The 21,857-nt window shown below is 50.7% G+C and overlaps 1 protein-coding gene across 1 annotated transcript; it reads right to left on the minus strand.

Moving 5' to 3' along the window:
• Positions 1-9,324: 9,324 nt before the first annotated feature.
• LYPD5 (LY6/PLAUR domain containing 5) lies at positions 9,325-11,988 on the minus strand. Its single transcript, XM_081108158.1, has 4 exons — positions 11,865-11,988; positions 11,149-11,325; positions 10,820-10,966; positions 9,325-10,164 (listed from the first exon to the last, which is right to left on the minus strand). The coding sequence occupies exons 1-4, from the start codon at positions 11,926-11,928 to the stop codon at positions 9,905-9,907; spliced, it is 648 nt and encodes a 215-aa protein (XP_080964284.1). The 5' UTR covers positions 11,929-11,988; the 3' UTR covers positions 9,325-9,904.
• Between the last annotated feature and the right edge of the window lie 9,869 nt (positions 11,989-21,857).

Raw genomic sequence — 21,857 nt, forward strand, 5'->3', positions numbered from 1 at the left:
GTTTGTTACACAATAACAATAAATGTTATACTCTTCTGCTCACTTTTATGTTTGGAGTTTTCCATAATAAAAGAATACATATGAATATATATACCCCCCAAAATGTATACACACTTCAACAGCTGATAGCTCAATTTTGAAAATGAAATGTATTTTAATAAACACTGCCTTTATAATTATTCAAAGTGTGCGTATACATTTTGGGGGAAACCCTATATAGGAATAGGTAATGGACTAGATCATAAAAACTGCCTTTATGAATTGCAGCTAGTTTCATTTGCATCTATCTTTTAAAAAAAAAAATATATATATATATATATATATATATATATATATATATATATACACACATATATATATACACACACACACTAGAGGCCCGGTGCATGAAATTTGTGCACTGGGGGTGAGGGTGTCCCTCAGCCCAGCCTGCACCCTCTCCAATCTGGGATCCCTCTCACAATCCGGGACTGCTGGCTCCCAACCGCTCGCCTGCCTGCCTGCCTAATTGCCCCTAACCGCTTCTGCCTGCCAGCCTGATCACCCCCTAACCACTCCCCTGCCGGCCTAATCGATGCTTAACTGCTCCCCTGCCGGCCCGATCGCTCCCAACTGCCCTCCCCTGCCGACCTGGTCACCCTTAACTTCCCTCCCCTGCTGGCCTGGTCACCCCTAACTTCCCTCCCCTGCAGGCCTGGTCACCCCTAACTGCCCTCCCCTGCTGGCCATCTTGTGACAGCCATCTTGTGACCACATGGGGGCGGCCATCTTATGTGAGGGTGTGACAGTCAATTTGCATCTTACCTCTTTATTATATAGGATTATATTTATTTCAGAGAGGAAGGGAGAGGTAGAGATAGAAACATCAATGATGAGAGAGAATCAATGATCGGCTGCCTCCTGCACACTCCACACTGGGGATCGAGCCTGTAACCTGGGCTTGTGCCCTCCTAGTTCGCAGCTGGACACTCAACCACTGAGCCACGCCGGCCGGGCTGCTTCTACCTTTTTGCTTCTGGGCCTTTCTTGACTCTTTCCACCACTGCTTGTTATTAACGCTTTCTCGCCTCCCTTTCCCGTTTTCTCGCAGTGTCTACTCCAACCCCCAGCAGCCACTTTCCCCTCCATTGATTTTGCTCCACGACATTGAGCTCCGTGCTGATCCTAAAATGTGCAGAGCTTTTTCCTGCCTCGGGGGCTTGTCGCCTGCTTTTCCCTCTGTCTGAGCACTTTTTGCCTCCAATCCAATCTCCTCATGGATCACCCCCACCCCCACCACACACACACACACACACACACACACACACACACACACTTCATCCAGCTCTCTGATCAAGATTGTCTCATCCTTGACCACCTCTTCACCGCTGGCGCCATAAATCGTCCTGTACCCTGTTTCATTTTTCCCGCTAGCCCGGCACTTCAGACAATCTAGACCAGCGGTTCTCAACCTGTGGGTCGCGACCCCTTTCGGGGGTCGAACGACCCTTTTACAGGGGTCGCCTAAGACCATCAGGAAACACATCTATAATTAGATATTGTTTTTGTGATTAATCACTATGCTTTAATTATGTTCAATTTGTACCAATGAAAATACATCCTGCATATGAGATATTTACATGACGATCCATAACAGTAGCAACATTACAGTTATGAAGCAGCAACGAAAATAATTTTATGGTTGGGGGTTACCACAACATGAGGAACTGTATGAAAGGGTCGCGGCATTAGGAAGGTTGAGAACCACTGATCTAGACGGTCCTGTTGGCTCATTTTCCTAGTTGGTTAGGACAGGGATCTTGCCTCCCAGCGTTCAGAGAACAGTGCTTGCACCTCAGAGACGCTTCATGAATGTTTGGTGAAGAAATGCTCTTGTTCAATGGCACTGACTGACTCTCCTTCGACGCTCCCCTCTCACCCTGTTCCACTCCGTCCTGGAGCGGGGAGGACGTCATTCCCGCCGCCCCCTGCCTTTTCTGCCCCTATTAACTGAGTTGCTGTCTGAGGTTCTGAGAGCAAATGCTACGGACCTGTCCTTGGTGCTGACCTGGGCTCCCACTTCCTTAAGCGGGGAGAGCAGAGGCACCTTGGGGAAGGGGCAAGGTGTTGTGTGATCCCAGTATATATCATCGGAATCACGGAGAGAAGGGAGACACCGGAATCCTGAAAGGAGGGAGCGCCTGGGTCACTGTTCAGCAGGTATTCGCTCTCTCTGTCTATCCTTTCTATTACAGAAACCTTCAAAATACAGGAGTGAACAGAGGCGTACAGCAAACCTCCACGCACCCCTGTAACAAGTACGAACATGCGGTTAATTGCATTTCATCTAGGCCCCACCCACTTCCTCACTTCCGCTACCATTTTAACGCAAACCCCAGACATGATATCATTTAATTACATGTTGCATTTTTAGGTTTGTTCCTTTCTGTTGAGATAGACTCACAAATTGTTACGTTCACAAATCTGAAGTGTGCACATCGACGCAGGCCTGCCTGTGCACGGAGCATCTCCACTCGCAGCAGGGTCTCTGGTGTCCTCTCCCAACTGATGACCCAGGTGGCCAGGAATCTGACCTCTAGCCCCAAAGATGAAACAGCCACACTACGGGGGCCCAAAGACCTGACCTCTGGCCTTGACTTTGCCTCTGGAATCTTTTCTTTTTGTATGTATGCGACATACCATTCATGCAGAAAGTGCATAAGATATCGAGGAACATTTTGGGCACATAATTATATAGTGAACCCCCATGAAATCACCACACTCACAGCCAGGGAGAATATTAGCACTGTATACACAGACCACGCCTTTGTGCAGAATCTTCCTGACCGCAAGCCCCTTCCCAACTTCCAGAGGATGCCCGAGGCCGGTCCATCCTTGCTGCTTGACACAGTGTCTGCATGGAAGAAACATCTGCACAGCATATGTTTCAAGGGACCTGGCGTATATGGCATACTGTTCTTAATATGTTTGCTCCCCTTCTTAGCGCTATGTGTTTTAACCAAGGTCACCTCTCCAAGAAAGGTTGTTTCCCCAGGTGGGGATGTTTCCCTGGAGTTAGGGATTAACAAGACTAAGGAAGGGAATAAATCAGTAAAACCCTTTAACTAAGTGCCAGGCGGGTAGTTAATCACTTTAACTACGAACAATCACGCTTAAGCTACATAATCTTTACTTAGGATAATCTCCTTCAGTTACTTCCTTGTAGCTTAACAGAACAATGGAGTAGTGATCTTGGAATGGAGATAACAAATGCCCTAACCTTTGGAATAGAATGGATAGGATTAAAATCAACTGGTATAAATACAGGTGTAACAAGACAACAGAACACAGAACCTGGCTAGAGAACCTGGCTAGGCTGCTGATCAACTGAACGCTGTCTCCGTGTCATTCCTTCTTCGCTGACTCCATCTACACCTTTGGGAACCCCTGGACCTGCTGGGGCAGGACCCCAACCAGAGGAAACCACTGTCCTCACTCACAAGGAACTCTACTCCTCCTAACCCACAGCGCGCCCCCCGCCCCACTCTGTGTGCTCAGTCCCTCCTTCTCCCCACAAGCCCTTCAACACTAAGTGGCCCCTGACCCTGGAGACCAAGAATGGGAGACCCCATCACCAACCTCTCGCTGGTCTCCCTGCCTCCCGTCTCACCCCCCCACCCCCCAGTCTGTCCCCTGCCTGGCCACAGGAGGAGCTGACCATCCCCTGGCTTTGAGCAGGCCTCTCCCCTGCCCTAAGCCCTGCCCTAGTCCCCCATTGGCTGCAGGGGAAAAGTCAGGAAATTCCATCTTCACCCCAGGGCCCTGCCACCCTCTGCACCCTCATCTTCCTTTCTCACACTTTACACACCGACCAAGCCTTGGTGCACACTGTCCTTCCTCCCTGGACTGCCCTTGCTCCTGCTCCTTTGCCGATTCCTACTTGTCATTTCGCTGTCTTTTCAGAGGTTCATTCCCATCGGCAGCCGTCCCTGGCCTTCCTCTTTGGAGCTCCCTTAGGCCCTCGGACTTCGTGCTTTGCCCGCCGTGAGTTTCCAGGTTTGTGACGTCTCTTTCTAGACCAGGACGCCAAGTTGGGTCTGACTCAGCACTGAGTCCCTGGCATCACCCCGCTCAGAAGGACAGGTTATACATGTTCGCTGGCGTCCCTCCCTGCGGCTCTGTCTCTTCCTGCCCCTGCTCTGTCCTGCTCTCTCTCTGCCATTTAACCAGGTTTCCTGAGACCTTGTCTTGGGCAGGCGCCTCTGCCTGGAATGCTGTTCTCCACTCTGTTAGCCTGGCGACCTCCTACTCATCCCTCAGGACCCAGAACCCATTTCATCCTCCATGAAGTCACCCCCGATGTCCCAATGCCCCAACCCTCCAGGCAGAGGTTTCTTCTCCACCTCCCAGCACGAGCACCCTCCTGTTTACGCCTGTTCTCTCTCAGGGCTGTGTCCGCCCGGGCTCCAGTCTCTGTCCCCATCAGACCTAGCATTCCTCACAGGTAGGGCTCTCCACATCACCCAGAGCAGAAGAATGAATTGCAAGTGTTTGCTGACTCTCTCGTGAGATGACTTCTGCCTCTGTCTCTCTATTTGCATGAGCTGGTCCCTCTGTCTGGAATGCCAGTCCCTTTTCTTTCCACATGATGTGCCTTAAGACCTGTCACTGGTTTCTCCTCCCTCTGGCCCCAGCCCCAATGTGTCCCTTCCCCAACACTAGTCCCTCTTGTCCCCGCACATCCCTCCACCGTAGGCCTGTGGCTGTCTGAGCAAGGACCTGCCTCTCCCATCAGACTGGGACTCACCTCCGTGGCCCCAGTGCCCGGGAACACAGGAGGCTCTCAGTGAAGGCTGGACACCAATGCGGATAAATCCACGTTTGGTCAGGCTGGTCCCCTACTACCCTCAGCTGCATTTCAGAGACCATGTCTGTAGCGGCCGCTGTGGGTAAATGGGAGCTTGGAGGTGAAGGGCTACCTCCCCAGGGCCGCAGTGGCTTCTCCTCCACTGTGTTGCACACAGCGTGACTTTTGACCAGGGAACCCATCACAAAGCGAATGAAGTGTGGCTGTGGGCTCATGCCATGGGTCTCACTGCTCTCACCTCCTAGCCCATTGCCTAGAAGGAGCTTGCCTGGTAAAACAGTGAACGACTCAGTTACTGTTGCCAATACCCTCAAAGGACGGGGTTCTGCCTCGCAGGATGTGGCATGTGCTCCAGGGGCTGGCTCCCCTGTCACCCGAACACATGGGTCTGGGTGTCCTGGGGTGGCAGGGCTCCCGTCACGATTCCACCTAAGCCCCCGTGCAGAATTTTTGCCTCCCAGCCCCTCGGCTTTGAGCTGCTGGCTGGGAGGTCCTGGTGCCCAAGGGAGGAGTGCGTCCACCAGAGGACACGGCAATGGTTCCCCTGAACTGGAAGGTGAGGCTGCCACCTGGCCATGTGGGCCCCGCACGCCACGGAGCCAGCAGGCAAGGAAGAGGGTTCCTCTCGTCGCTGAATGACTGACGCCAATTACCAAGGGGGCGATTGGGTCACCGCTGCACAGCGGGCAGGAAGGCCACGTCTGGGACCCAGTTTAAACAGAATCAGATTCAACATGTCTAATACCCCACTGTTTTTTAATGTTTTTATTGATTGAAAATGTTATTTTATTTTATTGATTTTTGAGAGAGAGAGAGGGAGAGAGAGAGAGAGATTGGCTGCCTCCTGCACACCCTTTACTGGAGACCAAGCCTAAAACCCAGGCATGTGCCCTGACCGGGGAATTGAATCAGTGACCTCTTGGTGCATGGGATGTTGCTCAACCCACTGAGCCACACGGGCCAGGGCCAACACCCCTCCCCTCCCCCACCCCCCGTTGTTTCTCACTCCTTTCCATCTGCTCTTCTCTTTGCTAAATAGCATCACTGGTTACCCTATTCCTCGGGCCAGAACCTTGGCGTTGTCTTATCTTTTCTTCCCCTCACACCCCTCCACCAATATATCAAGTTCTGTCAGTTCCACCAACAAATCTACCCCATTCCCACCCCTCTCACTACCCCTGTGGCCTCTTGCATCATCACATGCCTGGACTGGTACAGCAGCCACTCGTCGGTTTCTGCTTCTGTTCTTGCCATAGGGATCTCTTTACAATGTAAAGCATGTGCACAGGAGGACATGCTGAAGGACTCCATTCATATGAAGTACAAAAATGGGCAACCTTCGCCTATGACAGAAGTCAGAGCAATGGCTACCTGCGGGGTAGGAAAGTGCCAGGAGGGGCTAGGAGAGAGGGGCTAGGAGGGAGGCTTTGGGGGTGGGGACAGGAAATGTCCTATATCTTGATCCGGGTGGAGGTTACTCAGATGTATGCACACAGAAACATTGCACTTTATGTATTTACTGTGTTTTATTCCTTGATGAAAAAGTTATATGTAATTATAATATATAAATATTATATATACTGTATAATATCCATAATATAATATGTATTTACATTATGTATATGTAATATATACACATATTATATAGTTATATATAATCCTATATAATAAAAGCCTAATATGCAAATTGACCAAACGATCGAACAACTGGTGAAATGACTGGTCGCTATGATGTGCACTGACCACCAGGGGGCAGACGCTCAACACAGGAGCTGCCCCCAGCTTGAGCCAGAGCCCAGCAAGCAGGCAGTGCCAGGCCAGCCAAGGCAGGTGCCAGCAGGCCCCCCCCCCTCCCCGATCATCCCACAGATCAGCTCTGGTTGCCGGCCAGTCATAGGGAACCCTACCCATGCATGAATTTCGTGCATTGGGCCTCTAGTTATATATATTGTCATGGTGGTCCCCCGATATAGTAAATCCTCCAATGGATTCTGTATCAGTCTTGGATCAATCAGAAGAACAGAACTAGATGCAGATATATATATATATGTGTGTGTGTGTGTGTGTGTGTGTGTGTGTGTGTGTGTGTGTGTATGTGTATATCCTAGAGGCTTGATACATGAAATCCGTGCAAGAGTAGGCCTTCCTTCCCCTGGCTGCTGGCGCTGGCTTCCCTTGGGCACCTGGGACCCGGCTTCCCTCACAGAGGGAGGCCCCGCCTGCTGGGGTCCAACCCCAGCAGGTCCAGGGGTCCCCAAAGGTGTGGATGGAGTCGGCGAAGAAGGAATGACATGGAGACAGCGTTCAGTTGATCAGCAGCCTAGCCAGGATCTCCAGTCAAGTTCTGGTCTGGATCTCCAGCGAAGTTCTGGTTAGGATCTCAGCCAAGTTCTGTGTCCATGTTCTCTTGCTAGGTTCTCCAGCCAGGTTCAGTCACTAGGTTCTAGTGAGGTTCTCTTGCCATGTTCTATCCAGGTTCTGTAGCCAGGTTCTGTCTCTAGGATCTTCAGCCAGGTTCTCTCCCTAGGTTCTGTCTCTAGGTTCTGTGGCCAGTTTCTGTCCAGGATCTTTTGCCATGTTCTCTCCAGCGAAGTTCTTCTGTCTCTAGGTTCTGTGTAGGTTCTGTGTCTAGGTTCTGTGTCCTGTTGTCTTGTTACATCTGTATTTATACCGGTTGATTCCAATCCTATCAATCTCTATTCCAAAGGTTAGGGCATTTCTTAACTCCATTCCAGAGAGTAAAGATTATGTAGCTTAAGCATGACTGTTCATAGTTAAAGTGATTAATTACCCGCCTGGCACTTAGTTAAGGGGTTTTATTCCCTCCCTAACTTCAGGGGAAAATCCCTACCTGGGGAAACAACCCTTCTCAGAGAGGTGACCTTGGTTAAAACACATAGTGCCAAGAAGGTGAGCAAACATATTAAGAACAGTATGCCATATATGCCAGGTCCCTTGAAACAGCAAGGATGGACTGGCTCCCGGCACCCGCCCACCCACCAAAGCCTGCTGGTTGGTGGCCTGGGCCTCCCTGTGCAGGCCAATCATGGGGCGATGGCCGGGCCCCTGAACCAATCACATCGCACCCTCCTTGGCTGGCTTGGCGCCAGTGGGTGTCATAGCATGGTTCCGGATGGTCATTCTGCTGTTTGGCCGTTCGGTTGATTTGCATATTACGCTTTTATTATATAGGATATAATAAGATTTAATGCAAGGCACTGGCTTATGTGATTGTGGGGCTGGCCAGACAAGTTCAAAATTCATAGGGCAGGCCGTCTGGAAGGTAGGCTGGCATTCTCGGGCATGGGCTGAAGTTGCTGTCCGTAGGCAGATTTCTTTTCCAGGAAACCTTACGTCCTGTTACTGGACTGAATGAGGCCCAGCCAGATGATATAGGATAATCTCCCATATTCAAAGCCAACTGATCACAGACTTTAATCACATCTACAAAATGCCTTTGCAGCAACACTGAGATTAGCGTTTGGATGACTAGCAGACTGTCGCCTAGCCACGGTGACAATCAGACTGGCCTCCCCAGCTTCGAACCACACTTGCAATGACATCCAAGTCAGCTTCCCCATTAGAAAGGTCAGGTCCCTGACGGTCGGGACGTTTGCCCGTTTTGTTCAGTGCCGTATGCCCAGCAAACGGAACCGTGCCTGGCACACAGGAGGTGCTCAGTAAATGTGATGTTGGATGAGTAATGACACCAGCTTCCCCTTCTATGTCAGATGTGGAGACATCTGGAATCCTTCTCCTCTTGACCTCGCAGGAGTGTGGCAGTGTTTCTGAGATGCCCTTTGCCCCATAAGGCTGCCTCTTGAGGGACAGTGAGAAGGTGTGGGGATCCATCCTTGCTTCTGCCGCTTACACCGAAATCGCTGTGCCTTGGGCAACGTGTCTGCAAAATGGGGGTGCAACTCCCCTTCTTGTTTGCCTCACTGGGTCATCGGGAGGTTCAAGTGGGGGAAAGGATGTGAAAGGACCTTGAAAAGCACGAGCACAAGAGGATGAAGTTCCTGTGCTCGTGCGAGTGTCCTGCACACCCTGGGCTCCGTCCTGCCTGGATCTTTGTCCAGGCACCTAGAATGCCCTCCCTTCTATTCTTTTTGCCAACGCCTTTTATCCTGTAGGAGTTTGACTAAGTTTTACTTCCTCCAGGACATCCTCCCGATCTCCACCAGGTTGGATACTTTTGCCTAAAATTCAGCTTTGCCTCAAGTGTGTTTCTGTCAAATGAATCAACACCCATGTGCTTGGGAGGTGGGGTTGCCTAGTGGTTCATGAGGCCGGGAGTCACGCTCCTGACTGTGCACGAGCTACATGAGCGTAAGCAAGTGCTTCCACCTCATTTGCTCACCTGTCACGTGGGGCTTGCGACAATAGCCCACCTGTGCTGGCTGACAGTTGTATCCCAGGCACTCCACGCTCAGCTCGTTAAATGCCGACCACAACCATAACCTACTGTGAAGCAGGTTCTGTCATCATCGTAGGTTTTATTTTCACTTCTGTCTTACAGGTGAGGAAACACAGGTGCAGAGAGTAACTTGCCCAAATTCCCCACAGGCTAGGTAGAGCTGGGACTCGAACCCATTCGGCCTGGCTCCAGAGCCTGGGCTCCAGACTTTTATGATAACTGCCTCTCAAGTCTCTCATGATGATAATAAAGACATCATCATATCTGCCTTCTGGAGCGGCCCTAGGCTCCGGGCTGGGCAGGGGGGCGGTTGGGGAGAGCACAGTGAATGGGGTAATGGGGTGCTGGGCCTCGCTGGTGCTCAGCACATAATATCTATTGTCAGATTTGCTCTTCATGCAGTGCAGGATGTGGCTGTGTGTCCCCACCCTGGGATGCTGGGGACCTCACCCCATTTCTGCCAGGCCTGCTGAGCAGGTGAGGGTGGGGCAGCATAGGGAAGTGGGAGGGAGAGAGACAGGAATGAAACTATATATTTACGTCATTTCCCACATTACAGGGGCTGAAGCAGTGTGTGTGTGTGTGTGGGGGGGCATGCCCTGCCCCCAGCATCCTGCTCATGAAGAGGCCAGAGGGGCTGTCTATGGGGAGAGGCAGAGGGGTCCTCCCAGGGTGCCCACCAGCAGAGGAATTATGAGGAGCAGAGCCAGGAAGTGCGGTGCCAGGGGAGGCGCGGTGGCCGAAGCGATGGTGAAGGGCTGGGTCACGGAGCCCCCATTGCACAGGGGCCCCTCACAGCAGAAGCCCTGGAGGTCGATGTCTGTCCAGGGGCTGGTGGTGCCCAAGATGGTGCAGGAGGGCCGGTGGCAGGTTCTGATGTACACAGGGACTGAGAAATTGTCTGGGGGAGACGGGGGGGGGGGGGGGGGGCGGGGAAATGGCAGTGAGGAGGAGTCAGAACTGAGCCAGGGCCACAAGTGCGTCCACAAACTTATTCCCAGTCTCCCTCCTTAGACCGGGCCACGCCTCCCTCCTCAGACCAGGGCCACGCCTCCCTCCTCAGGCCAGGGCCACGCCTCCCTCCTCAGGCCAGGGCCACGCCTCCCTCCTCAGGCCAGGGCCACGCCTCCCTCCTTAGACCAGGGCCACGCCTCCCTCTTTAGGCCAGGGCCACGCCTCCCTCCTCAGGCCAGGGCCACGCCTCCCTCCTCAGGCCAGGGCCACGCCTCCCTCCTTAGGCCAGGGCCACGCCTCCCTCCTCAGACCGGGCCACGCCTCCCTCCTCAGACCAGGCCACGCCTCCCTCCTCAGACCGGGCCACGCCTCCCTCCTCAGACCGGGCCTCGCCTCCCTCCTTAGACCGGGCCACGCCTCCCTCCTCAGACCAGGGCCACGCCTCCCTCCTTAGACCGGGCCACGCCTCCCTCCACCAGGCGCCTTCTCCCTCCGAGGGGAGCCACAGCTCTTCCTTAGGGCCCTGTCTGCCCGTCTGGCTGCGGGAGCCTCTACCCTCCGGCCTGCCCTGCCTCCAGCGCCCTACCCGCCCAGCCTCTCACCAACGCTCATTTCGCCATTGCCCTGGAAGCAGACGCTCTGGTCCTGGTGGCACTGGACCCGTCGGGACTTCCTCGGGGTGCAGTCCTCCGGGCGGGTGCCCACGCAGGCGTAGCACTCGGTGCCGCTGAGCGTGGGCGGGTTGGGCGCTGGAAGAGAGCGTGCACACGCCCTTGGGTGATGGTTCCCCCGCGGTCGTGCGGGTCGCGCACCGCACCAGGGCGCCCGCCTCGCCAGATGTGGAGGCTGGAGAGCGAGGGAGCCTGCAGGAGGCGCCCGCGGGGCCCCGCCCCGCCCCGGCCCCGCCCCGCCCCCGCCCGTCCTCGCTCACCTGGGCTCAGGTTGGGGATGGTGTCGTGGCTCATGAGCTCAGCGTTGCACCAGTCGGTCTGGCAGCCGCGAATCACCGAGTAGTCGGGCGGCAGCGCGTCCTCGCTGGACTGCATCTCGCCCTCGGATGGGCCGGTCCAGCAGCCCTTCTGCACCAGGGTCACGGAGGAGCGGTACCCTGCGGGCGGGAGGGGTGGGCCCGGTGCGCCGCTTCTTCCCTGCCTTCCTCCCCTCTCCATCCTCTTCCTCTCCCTCCGCTTCCCACCTGTCCCCCTCCAGCCTCAAGTCTCCCCCTCCGCTCCTCCCTCTCACCTTCCTTCTCCTACCCTTCCATCCCCGCCTCCCTCCCGGTCAAACTCCACTTACCCGGCCGCCTCCTCCCCTAACCCTTCCCCTCTCCTGTCCTCACCAACCCTCTCCTCCCCGGGTCTGCTCTCCCTGCCCTCCGCTTCCTTCCCGTCCCTCTCCTCCCACCTCCTCCTTCTGGTTCCCTGTGGCCTCCTCCTCCTTCCCCCACCGACGCCCTCATCCAGGCTTCTCATCTCTTCCCTTTCCTCCACCTCCCACTCCTTCCTGATCTTGCCCCTTCCACACAATTCCTCCAACCCTTCGGCTCCTCCCCTCCCTCCCTAATCTCTCACCCTTGTCCTGGCCCCCCACCCACCTCTTTCTCTTCTGCACACCCTTCTTTTTTTTTGCCACTTCCTTGCCCCTCACCAGTGTCCAGCGACAAGACAGCCTCAGAGCATCCATAGGGACAGGAGACGTTGGCGAGTTTCATGGCACTGAGGTCAAAGGGCCCGAAGTAGACGTGTTGAAAGCTGTAGCATTGCAGGGCCTGGGACACTGAGGGGAGGAGCAGGGGTGGGTGAGAGGCGCAGGCCGGGGATGCCTGTCCCGGGCACTCGGGACTCCACCCTGCACCTGACCGCCACACCTCAGGCCGTTCTCTGAGGGGAGACAGGCTCTGCTGTCACCACTGGTCATGGCTGTTCTACCCAGAACCAGACTAAAGGCCTGAGACAGCACCTGCCAGTCCAGTTCTCACCCCCCACCCCCAGGCTGTTCCAGGTCTGGACTCTCCGGGGAACCTTGCTAAGACTTAAATAGGAGGAGATGATTCACTCCTGCTCTGCCTGTCCCTCTCCCAGCTGCACTCGTGATGTTCAGTTGCACGTAAAGGCCACGGATGGAGAGCAGATGCACCAGCCCAGCAGCAGGATGGGTGACCTTGAACGACACATCCACAGCCAGCCCCAGGATACGCACACAGAACCCTTAACCACTAACACAAACGCAAAGGAACAAGACTGACAGGCCCTTGCAAACCTCACCGACGGGCACAGAGTATCCTGAAGGCATCCATTCACCCGCAAAACAACAACCCAGGCCAAGGCATAACACCTCACACACGCAAAATCCTACTCACACACAGAAAGACGTGTGGCTATGGAACCAATAACCCCACACAGAAACCTGGGAGCACAGGAAGTCACACATAAGTAGAGACCACAATTACGTGGAGTCAGAGGTACATGAAAAAGATCCACGAAAATGTACACTTTAAAGTCATAGGTACAAGACACATGGAGTCATGAGACAGAGAGAGGTACACAGAGCGACACACACACGTACACAGAGAAAAAAATGCAGGCCTGCCGATCGCATAAATACAAAGAGAGACATGGATGCACAAAATTATACATTAAAAAGTGAAGTAAGAGATATACATACCGTAAATGCATTTGTTCAAACACCCAGGCATCAAACCCTGACGCAGAAGAACACACACAAGCACAGAGACCCACGGGACATGGCGACACACTGACACACACACTGCCTGCCGCCCGTGGACGGGCACACCCACATCAGCTGTGCAGACAGAGCCTCCTGCCCACCGCTCCAACTCCTTGTCTTTGTAGCCACTTCAGTCCCTGTTCTTACCCAAATTAGGGGAAGGGGTTGCCTGAGAATGAGGCCAAGGTTCCCTGACAGTTTTGTAAAGAGCACCCACGGCTCCCTGGAGTGCCCTGGAGTGGGGTCATGGGCAAGGAGGATGAGAAAGGCTGAAGTGGCAGGAAGACAGATGGAGAAAATGACTGAGAGGGGGAGAGAAATGAAGAGAACACAGTCTCCAGGCCTCTCCATGACCAAGACCCAGGAGTCCAGACCTCCAGCCCCCTCCTCCCTCAGACCCAGGAGTCCAGGCCCCAGCCCCTCCTCCCTCAGACCCAGGAGTCCAGACCGCAGCCCCTCCTCCCTCAGACCCAGGAGTCCAGACCCCAGCCCCTCCTCCCTCAGATCCAGGAGTCCAGGCCCCAGCCCCTTCCTCCTCCCTCAGACCCAGGAGTCCAGACCCCAGCCCCTCCTCCCTCAGACCCAGAAGTCCAGGAGCCCACCAGGCCCTTCTTGTCAGTGGACTCAGCAGTCTGGCTACCTGTCAGGCAGAGAACAGACCCATAGAGGCAGAGCAGGATGGCTCTGGGGGCTCCCATTGCCAGGTCGTGGAGCTCAGTGGAGACACCGTGGACAGCTCCTCCTGCTCTGATTTCTGCTGGGCTGGTTCTCCCTGCCTTGCTCCAGGCATCCCAGCTCCCCGGCCTGGCAGGATTCCTCCACCCCCGCCCTCCCTCTCTAGGGCTGGTCTCCTCCTAGACATTCATGGTGGGGCCACGATGACTCCTGGGCACTCTTTTCCTGGGGGTGTGGACTCTGGGGGATGTACAAATTGAAGGGGAGGGGGAGAGGAAGAGGGAGAGAGAGAGGGAGAAGGAGAGGGAGAGACCCAGAGTCACACATGGGATGTAGAAAGACAATGTGGACAGATGTAAAGGTAAACGAGGGATGACACCCTGACGAACAGGACATGCCCACAGAAGGCATTTAATAAATGTTTATTAGATTATTAAATGCATGAATTTTGAAAACTGGATGAGATAGAGACACAGGCAGACAACCAGAGGGACACTCTGTCCCCCAAGGACACAGACAGACCCATGTGACATCAGACATAGGGCCGATGGGGACATGCAGGTGGGTGTCCCTGCAGGCAGTTGGAGATGGGGCCCCTTCTCCCCGTTTGGAGGAGCTGCCTGCATGCTTCACATCCACTCTCTGTGCTGTGCAGGGCGGGCACCAGGCACGTGCAGAGACCTAGGGTCACTTGGCCCACGGATGGATGGGACAGAGCTGACATAATGGCGGTGACCAGGACAGCCTTACCCGTCCCCTGAGCTTGACTACATTTTACACAGGTTTCTTCCTATGTACAGGCCCCCGACCTTCCTTAGTGCATTTACTTCAGAAAACTTGTCATGTCAAATTCTTTGTCTGTCCCTTTGAAATGTAGGTAAATCTTCTCCCAGCTTCTTTTTTTCAAAATTTAAATTCTATATTATTTAAAGTATTACACAAGTCTCCTTTTTCCCCATTGACCTCATCTTGGCCACCCCCATCCCCAGCACACGCCCTTACCCCTCACCCCTCACCCCCACTGTGTCCATTGGTTATGCTCATATGCATGCATACAAGTCCTTTGGTTGATCTCTTACCTTCTCACCCCACCTTCCCCCGCCTTCCTTCATAGGTTGGACAATCTGTTCGATGCTTCTATGACTCTGGTTCTATTTTTGTTTATCAGTTTATGTTGTTCATTATATTCCACAAATGAGTGAGATCATGTGATATTTATCTTTCTCTAACTGGCTTATTTCACTTAGCATAATGCTCTCCAGGTCCATCCATGCTGTTGCAAATGGTAAGAGTTCCTTCTTTTTTATAGCGGCGTACTATTCTATTGTGTAGATGTACCACAGTTTTCTAATCCACTCATCTGCTGATGGGCACTTAGGCAGTTTCCAAATCTTAGCTATGGTGAATTGTGCTATGAACATAGGGGTGCATATATCCTTTCTGATTGGTGTTTCTATTTTCTTGGGATACATTCCTAGTTCTCCCAGCCTCTTGCCAGTTTTATACCCAGGAGTGCCTGTCTCAGGAACCTGGGAGCCACCCCTTTGAAATGTCCTCATCAAGGAAGATAGCAGCCCTGTCTCCCAGCTCCATGGGAGGGCAGGAGCTGAACGTGAATAAGTGACAATTAGCAAGCACAGGTGCCTAATGACAGAGACAAACATCTGACTCAGGAATGATGCAGCGTGCTGGACACGTCCCATGGACCAAGCTCCCTCTGCTCATCCTCTAGCAACTTCCCTTCCAGGACTGGAAACCCTTCCCACCTTTTGTTTCCATGGATTGAGCTCAGTCTCTCACCCTGATTGCCATGTCTTAAATAAAGTCTCCTGGGCCTGTTTAACTTTGTTTGGGGAAAGTTTTCTTTGACAGGGGACCCCAGGAATTATGGACACTCACCAGGGCTCTGGATGCTCACAGGCATAGCCTCCCGCACTCCCATCTTGCCAAAACCCCACCCCTCCCATTAGGCACCACTTCCCCCAAACTGTTTTGCATCCAAATTATTATTCCTGTTTCTCCTGTCCCTGCCCCAGGCTCTCTGTCCGGGGCTGGCCACACCGGTGCGGATGGAGCCAAGGCCCCTGGGAGTGGAGGCTGCCCCAGGAAGGAGGCTGGGTTCTCAGAAGCCCTAGTGGAGCTTTGGAGGTGTCCACAGTGGTTCCTGATCCACAGGTTGAGGCTGGAAGGGTCGGCAGAGCAGCTCATTCTTGGGTGTGAGTGTGTGTGTGTGTGTGTGTGTGTGTGAGTGAGTGAGTGTGTGTGTGTGTGTGTGTGTGTATGTGTCCGTGTGTGTGGCTGGGCATGTGTGATCTTCAATCTGGTAACCTCCAGATGTTTCAGAGGCTGTGAGATGTCAGGTAGAAAGCTCCCCATGGCAGGTAATCAAATGGAGACCCAGTGATCTAGTCTAAGATGTGCAGGGTCCTGGCATCGACAGAGGGCCATACAACAGTAGCTCCCAGCTCCCTATGAACCCAGAGTTGTTGCTGGTTTTTTTGGTAGACACTTTTTAGTAATTAAACTTTTTTTAAAAATATATTTTATTGATTTTTTACAGAGAGAAAGGGAGAGGGATAGAGAGCTAGAAACATCGATGAGAGAGAAACATGGATCAGCTGCCTCCTGCACACTCCCCACTGGGGATGTGCCCGCAACCAAGATACATGCCCTTGACTGGAATCGAACCTGGGACCGTTCAGTCTGCAGGCCGACGCTCTATCCACTGAGCCAAACCGGTCAGGGCAGTAATTAAACTTTAAAAAAATATATTTTTTATTGATTTCAGAGAGGAAGGGAGAGATAGGAACACCAGTGATGAGAGAGAACCATTGATTGGCTGCTTCACAACCCACATGGGGAACTGAGCCTGCAACCCAGGCATGTGCCCTGACCGGGAATCGAACCGTGACCTCCAGGTTCTTAGGTTGATGCTCAGCCACTGACCCACGCTAAACTTTAGAAATTAATGAAGAGATTGGGGGAAAGTGAGGATGTTTTGTCATAGCCATTAAGGTGCTTTTTAAAAGGCTTTTTACTGTAGCTACGTTCAAGCACACAGAAACACACAGGAAATAGCATACTTCCACGTGGACTCATCTTGTGTTATTCTGTCCCCCTTTGGCGCTCATGAGGGCACTGAATTGGGTTCCTGCATTATTTTGCTCAAAATATTACTTTCACTTAAAACATCATTTAAAAGTAGGAGATTTTCACCTTGGCTGGGTAGCCCAGATAGTGTCGTCCCATATGCCAAGGTCGCGGGCTTGATCCCGTCAGGGCACATACAAGAATCAACCAATTACCGAAACCAGTTTGGATCAGTGGCTAGAGCGTCGGCCTGCGGACTGAAGGGTCCCAGGTTCGATTCCGGTCAAGGGCATGTACCTGGGTTGTGGGCACTTCCCCAGTGGGGGATGTGCAGGAGGCAGCTGATCGATGTTTCTCTCTCATCGATGTTTCTAACTCTCTCTCTCCCTTCTCTCTGTAAAAAATCAATAAAATATATTTTTTAAAAAGAATCAACCAATTATGCATAAATATGGAACAAATCTCTCTCTCTCTCCCTCTCTCTCTCTCTCCCTCTCTCTCTCTCTCTCTCTCTCTCAATAAATGAAAAAATTTTAAGAAGTAGATGATTTTTCAAAGTGTAAATTTGGCTTATGTTCTAAGATGCAAATCTTTACGAATGCCATGAACAGTTTCTTAAAGGGTGTTGCTGCAACCTCAAATGAATTCTTAGCTAACTTTCTCTTTGCACATTGAACAGTTTCAACTTTATTTTTGAAAGATGTCTTTTCAGTATATTCCAACATTTATTAGGAGCTGAAGAGTAGGTGCAGAGCTTGAATGATATGCAAACATTGAGTGGCATGGAAAGAAATTTTGGCCGCATTCATCATTATCCAGTTTAACGAGCGTGCAGACCAAGGGTTTGCTCCTCCAGGAAGAGTGAAGGAAGCAAGTTAGGAGGTTTTGCCTGGAGTCTCATCCCCAGAACCAACCGCCTATTGGAGCAGGTCTGGCTGTCCTCAACTGCCTGGTGTTGAGTGTCCAAACGGGTCTGTTTGAATGCCTTAGAATTCTCTCAAGGATCGTCTGTCGTATTCCAGAAGCTTCCACTTTTATGAATACCTCACCTCTCAAATGATTTCCCCCCAAGATTTAGTTTGTGTAATCAGGTTCCTAAATGTGTACATCATCTGTCTCCAGTTACACCACCTACTGGACAAATCCCCAAAGTTTACACATAGGAATAGGTGCAACCTTGAAATCTGTCTACCTAGCAATTCTTGTTAACTGACCTTTACCTACAAACAGGCTTTGTGCACAAATAATTGAGAAACACTTAGCATTCCTTACCTTATTTGAAATAAGTCCATTCATTAATCAAACATGCAATATTGTAATGAGTTGTGTTTTTTATTTTATGTGACCGCCTAGATGATGCCTGACGTTCATTGCTGCCAATCTTTATGTTCTGCCTAAATGTTCTCCCACACTTACCATAATGGTGGACTTTTCTTCTGGAACTCTGGTCACTGCCCTGCCAAAACAGAAGTGTGTATATCATGCACAAGTATTTTCTTTTGTTATTTCATATAAACCCTGCCTTTTTCAGATCAGATCTTAAGTTTTTTTACAGTTCAGTAGTGTTAAGTATATTCCTATTGTGCAACCAATCTCTAGAACTTTTTCATCCTGCAAAACTGAAATTGCAGATCTGTTGAAAAACAACTTCTCATACTCCCTCCCCCCAGCCCCTGGCAACTATCCTAGAGACCTAAGTGGAATTATACAGTATTTATCTTTTTATGACTGGCTCATTTCATTTAGCATAATGTCTTCAAAGTTCGTCCATGTTGTAGCATGTGCCAAAATTTCCTTCCTTTTAAAGGTTGGATAATATTCCATTGAATGGATATACCACATTTTGTTTGTCCATGCATCCATTAATGTAACATGCATTGCTCTCACTTCTTGGCTATTGTGAATAATGTGCAGTGAACATGGGTGTAAAAATGTCTGTTCAGGGCTTTGCTTTTTCAGATCCTAACTTTGCTAATATTTGCTAAGATAATGATAACATTGCACACTATTGAAGATGTGTCTCTTACCTTCTTATTTTCAAACTAGGGGCCCGGTGCATGAAATTCGTGCACTGGGGGGGGGGTGTCCACTCAGCCCAGCCTACACCCTCTCCAATCCGGTATCCCTCTCACAATCCTGGACCGCTGGCTCCTAATTGCTCACCTGCCTGCCTGCCTGGTCACCCCTAACTGCCTCTGCATGCTGTCCTGGTCGCTCCTAAATGCCCCTCCCCCACTGGCCTGGTCACCCCTTACTGCCCCCCCCCCTGCTGGCCTGGTTGCCCCCAACTGCCCCCCTCTGCCGACCTGGTTGCCCCCAACTGCCACCCCATCAGCCTAGTCACCCCTCACTGCCCCCCCTGCCAGCCTAATCGCCCCCAACTACTCCCCCGCAGGCCTGGTTGCCCCACGCAGCCTGCTGTTCAGTCGTTTGGTTGTCCCTCACTAACCCCCCTGCCAGCCTGGTCGTAGGCAGCCATGTTGTGAGGGCATGTGGGTTAATTTGCATATCACCTCTTTATTATATGGGGTATGTGATCAAAGCTGCCAATCTGTGTGTGGCTCATTGGGAGGCAAGGCCGACATGGACATTAGTGCTCAGGATTGTGGGAGGAAAGAGAAGGAAGCAGGACTGGGCAGAGGGAGAATGTGGGCTGTGATTCGGTCCCAAAAGGGCCCAGTCCACCCCAGGGGGAGCTCTCGCCTGAGGGTCTGCCGCTGAGGCAGTGCCCAACAGGGTCCAGATGAGAGAAGCACATCCTTCATTTCTGAACAGATCTTGGTGGCAAACCACAGCACCCACTGCACCAGGGGTGGGCAAACTTTTTGACTCGAGGGCCACAATGGGTTCTTAAACTCGACTGGAGGGCCGGAACAAAAGCATGGATGGAGTGTTTGTGTGAACTAATATAAATTCAAAGTAAACATCATTACATAAAAGGGTATGGTCTTTTTTTTTTTTTTAGTTTTATTCATTTTAAATGGGCCGTAGTTTGCCCACGGCTGTCCTAGCTGGTGAAATACAGTTACCCAAATCTGATAATTTATTCCCCAGGTGGGAGAATTTGGTGAAACATTTCTGTCTATCATTATAGGCTTTTGGAAGTTCAATGTTTTTATTTAAAGTGAATCATTTTGAGAGTTTAAATTTGAGTCAAATATCCAAATCTTCAAAATTTAAGAGTTTAACTTTAAGAGTCTAATATTCAAATCAGATAGCGGGGTAACTAGATTGGCAAAAAGCATGTTTAGCCCTGGCCAGTGCGGCTCAGTTGGTTGGGCGTGGTCCCATGTACCAAAGGGTTGCCAGTTTGATTTCGGTCAGGGAATGCCCAGGTTTCCATCTCCATCTCCGCTGGGGGGCGTGCAGGAAGGAAGCAGATTGATGTTTCGCACATCAATGTTTCTCTCTCTCTTCCTCTTTCTCTAAAAATCAATAAAAAATATATTAAGCATATTTAATGAAAGGCTTCTTCATTTATCTCTCTCTCAGTCATTTCTTGAAAATGTTTCCTGGTGGCTTACATGGAAGTGGGAGGTAAATTCAAGCCAATCATTAACACATCTGGATTCATCTACGTGACAGCTGTGGAAAGTCCTCCCCCACCTTATTTTCCTCAAAAGCTTATTCAATTATCTAGTTATTTTTATTTATTTATAAATATATTTTATTGATTTTTTACAGAGAGAGAGAGTTAGAAACATCGATGAGAGAGAAACATCCATCAGCTGCCTCCTGCACATCTCCTCCTGGGGATGTGCCCGCAACCCAGGTACATACATGCCCTTGACCGGAATCGAACCTGGGACCTTTCAGTCCACAGGCCGATGCTCTATCCACTGAGCCAAACCGGTTTCAGCTATCTAGTTAGTTTTATAATAGTTTTTCATTTTCTGATCCTAATGATCTATCCTTCTTGGTAAATGTAAAATAGACTGGATGTTTTATTTTAGAATTTTAACATCTTAAAATAATATGTAGGTAAGTCATTACATTTTAATTTAATTTTTTAAACATTTAAAAAGCATTTTTATTGATTTTAGAGAGGGAGGGAGGAGAGAAACATTGATGAGAGCAAGACATCTTCAGGCTGCCTCCTGCACACCCACTCCTGGGAATTGAAAGCCCAAAAACCCTGGCATGTATCCTGACCAGAAGTGGAACTGGTGACCTCTTGGTAAATGGGCTGACACTCAATCAACTGAGCCACACCAGCCAGGCAATAGTTAATTTTTATACTGCTGGAAAAATTTAAAGCAACAATAAACAACTACTATAAAATATAATTAACAGGCTATTGTGTAATACTCTCTAATTTCCCCCCACCCCCGCTCTCTGTGAGTTACTAATGGTAACAGTATATTAGTTATTACACAGCGATGTGTGCCAAGTGAGAGGACAAGTGAATTTAAGTTTAGAATTCACTAGGTCTGGTCTGTTTCAGTAAATAACTAGCAGAAAATATGAACTGCAATATGAAACATTGAATGCAGCCAGTGCACAGATATCAATTGGGATTAAAAAAAAGAAAAGAAAAGAAAAGAAAAACGATGCTCTGTGTCAGGTGGAAGAGCAGGTCCTTGTTTAGAAGCACCGGCCATTTTATTTAATTATTATTATTATTATTATTATTATTATTAATCCCTACCTGAGGATATGCTTATTGATTTTAGAGAGAAGGGAATGGATAGAGAGAATGAGAGAGAGAGAGAGAGAGAGAGAGAGAGAGAGAGAGAGAGAGAGAGGTGAGAGAGAACACTGATTGGTTTCCTTCCGTCCAGACCACCTAGGTATGTGCTCTGACCAGAAATCGAACCCGAAACCTTTCGGTATAAAGGACAACGCTCCAACCAAATGAGCGCACAGCCAGCGAGAAGCACAGGCTATTTTAGATGACATGCGATCAACAATGTGTTCCCGTTTTCAAACTGAATTCTCCTTGGTCAGTGGAAGAGGAACGGTAGCTACCAACCCTATGGAAGTAGGGCACTTTACTGCCATCTGCTGGAACACGTTGCAATAAACTAGAAATCCCTGCAGTCAGCAAACAAGTAACACACTACACACAAATATATATTTTTTTAATTGTTTCCAAAATAATAGAAATGCCTGTGATGTGACTGGCACCTCCTTAGAAACAGTGCTCTT

Source organism: Myotis nattereri (genome assembly GCF_964212035.1).
Source record: "Myotis nattereri genome assembly, chromosome: 15".
NCBI classification, from domain to species: domain Eukaryota; kingdom Metazoa; phylum Chordata; class Mammalia; order Chiroptera; family Vespertilionidae; genus Myotis; species Myotis nattereri.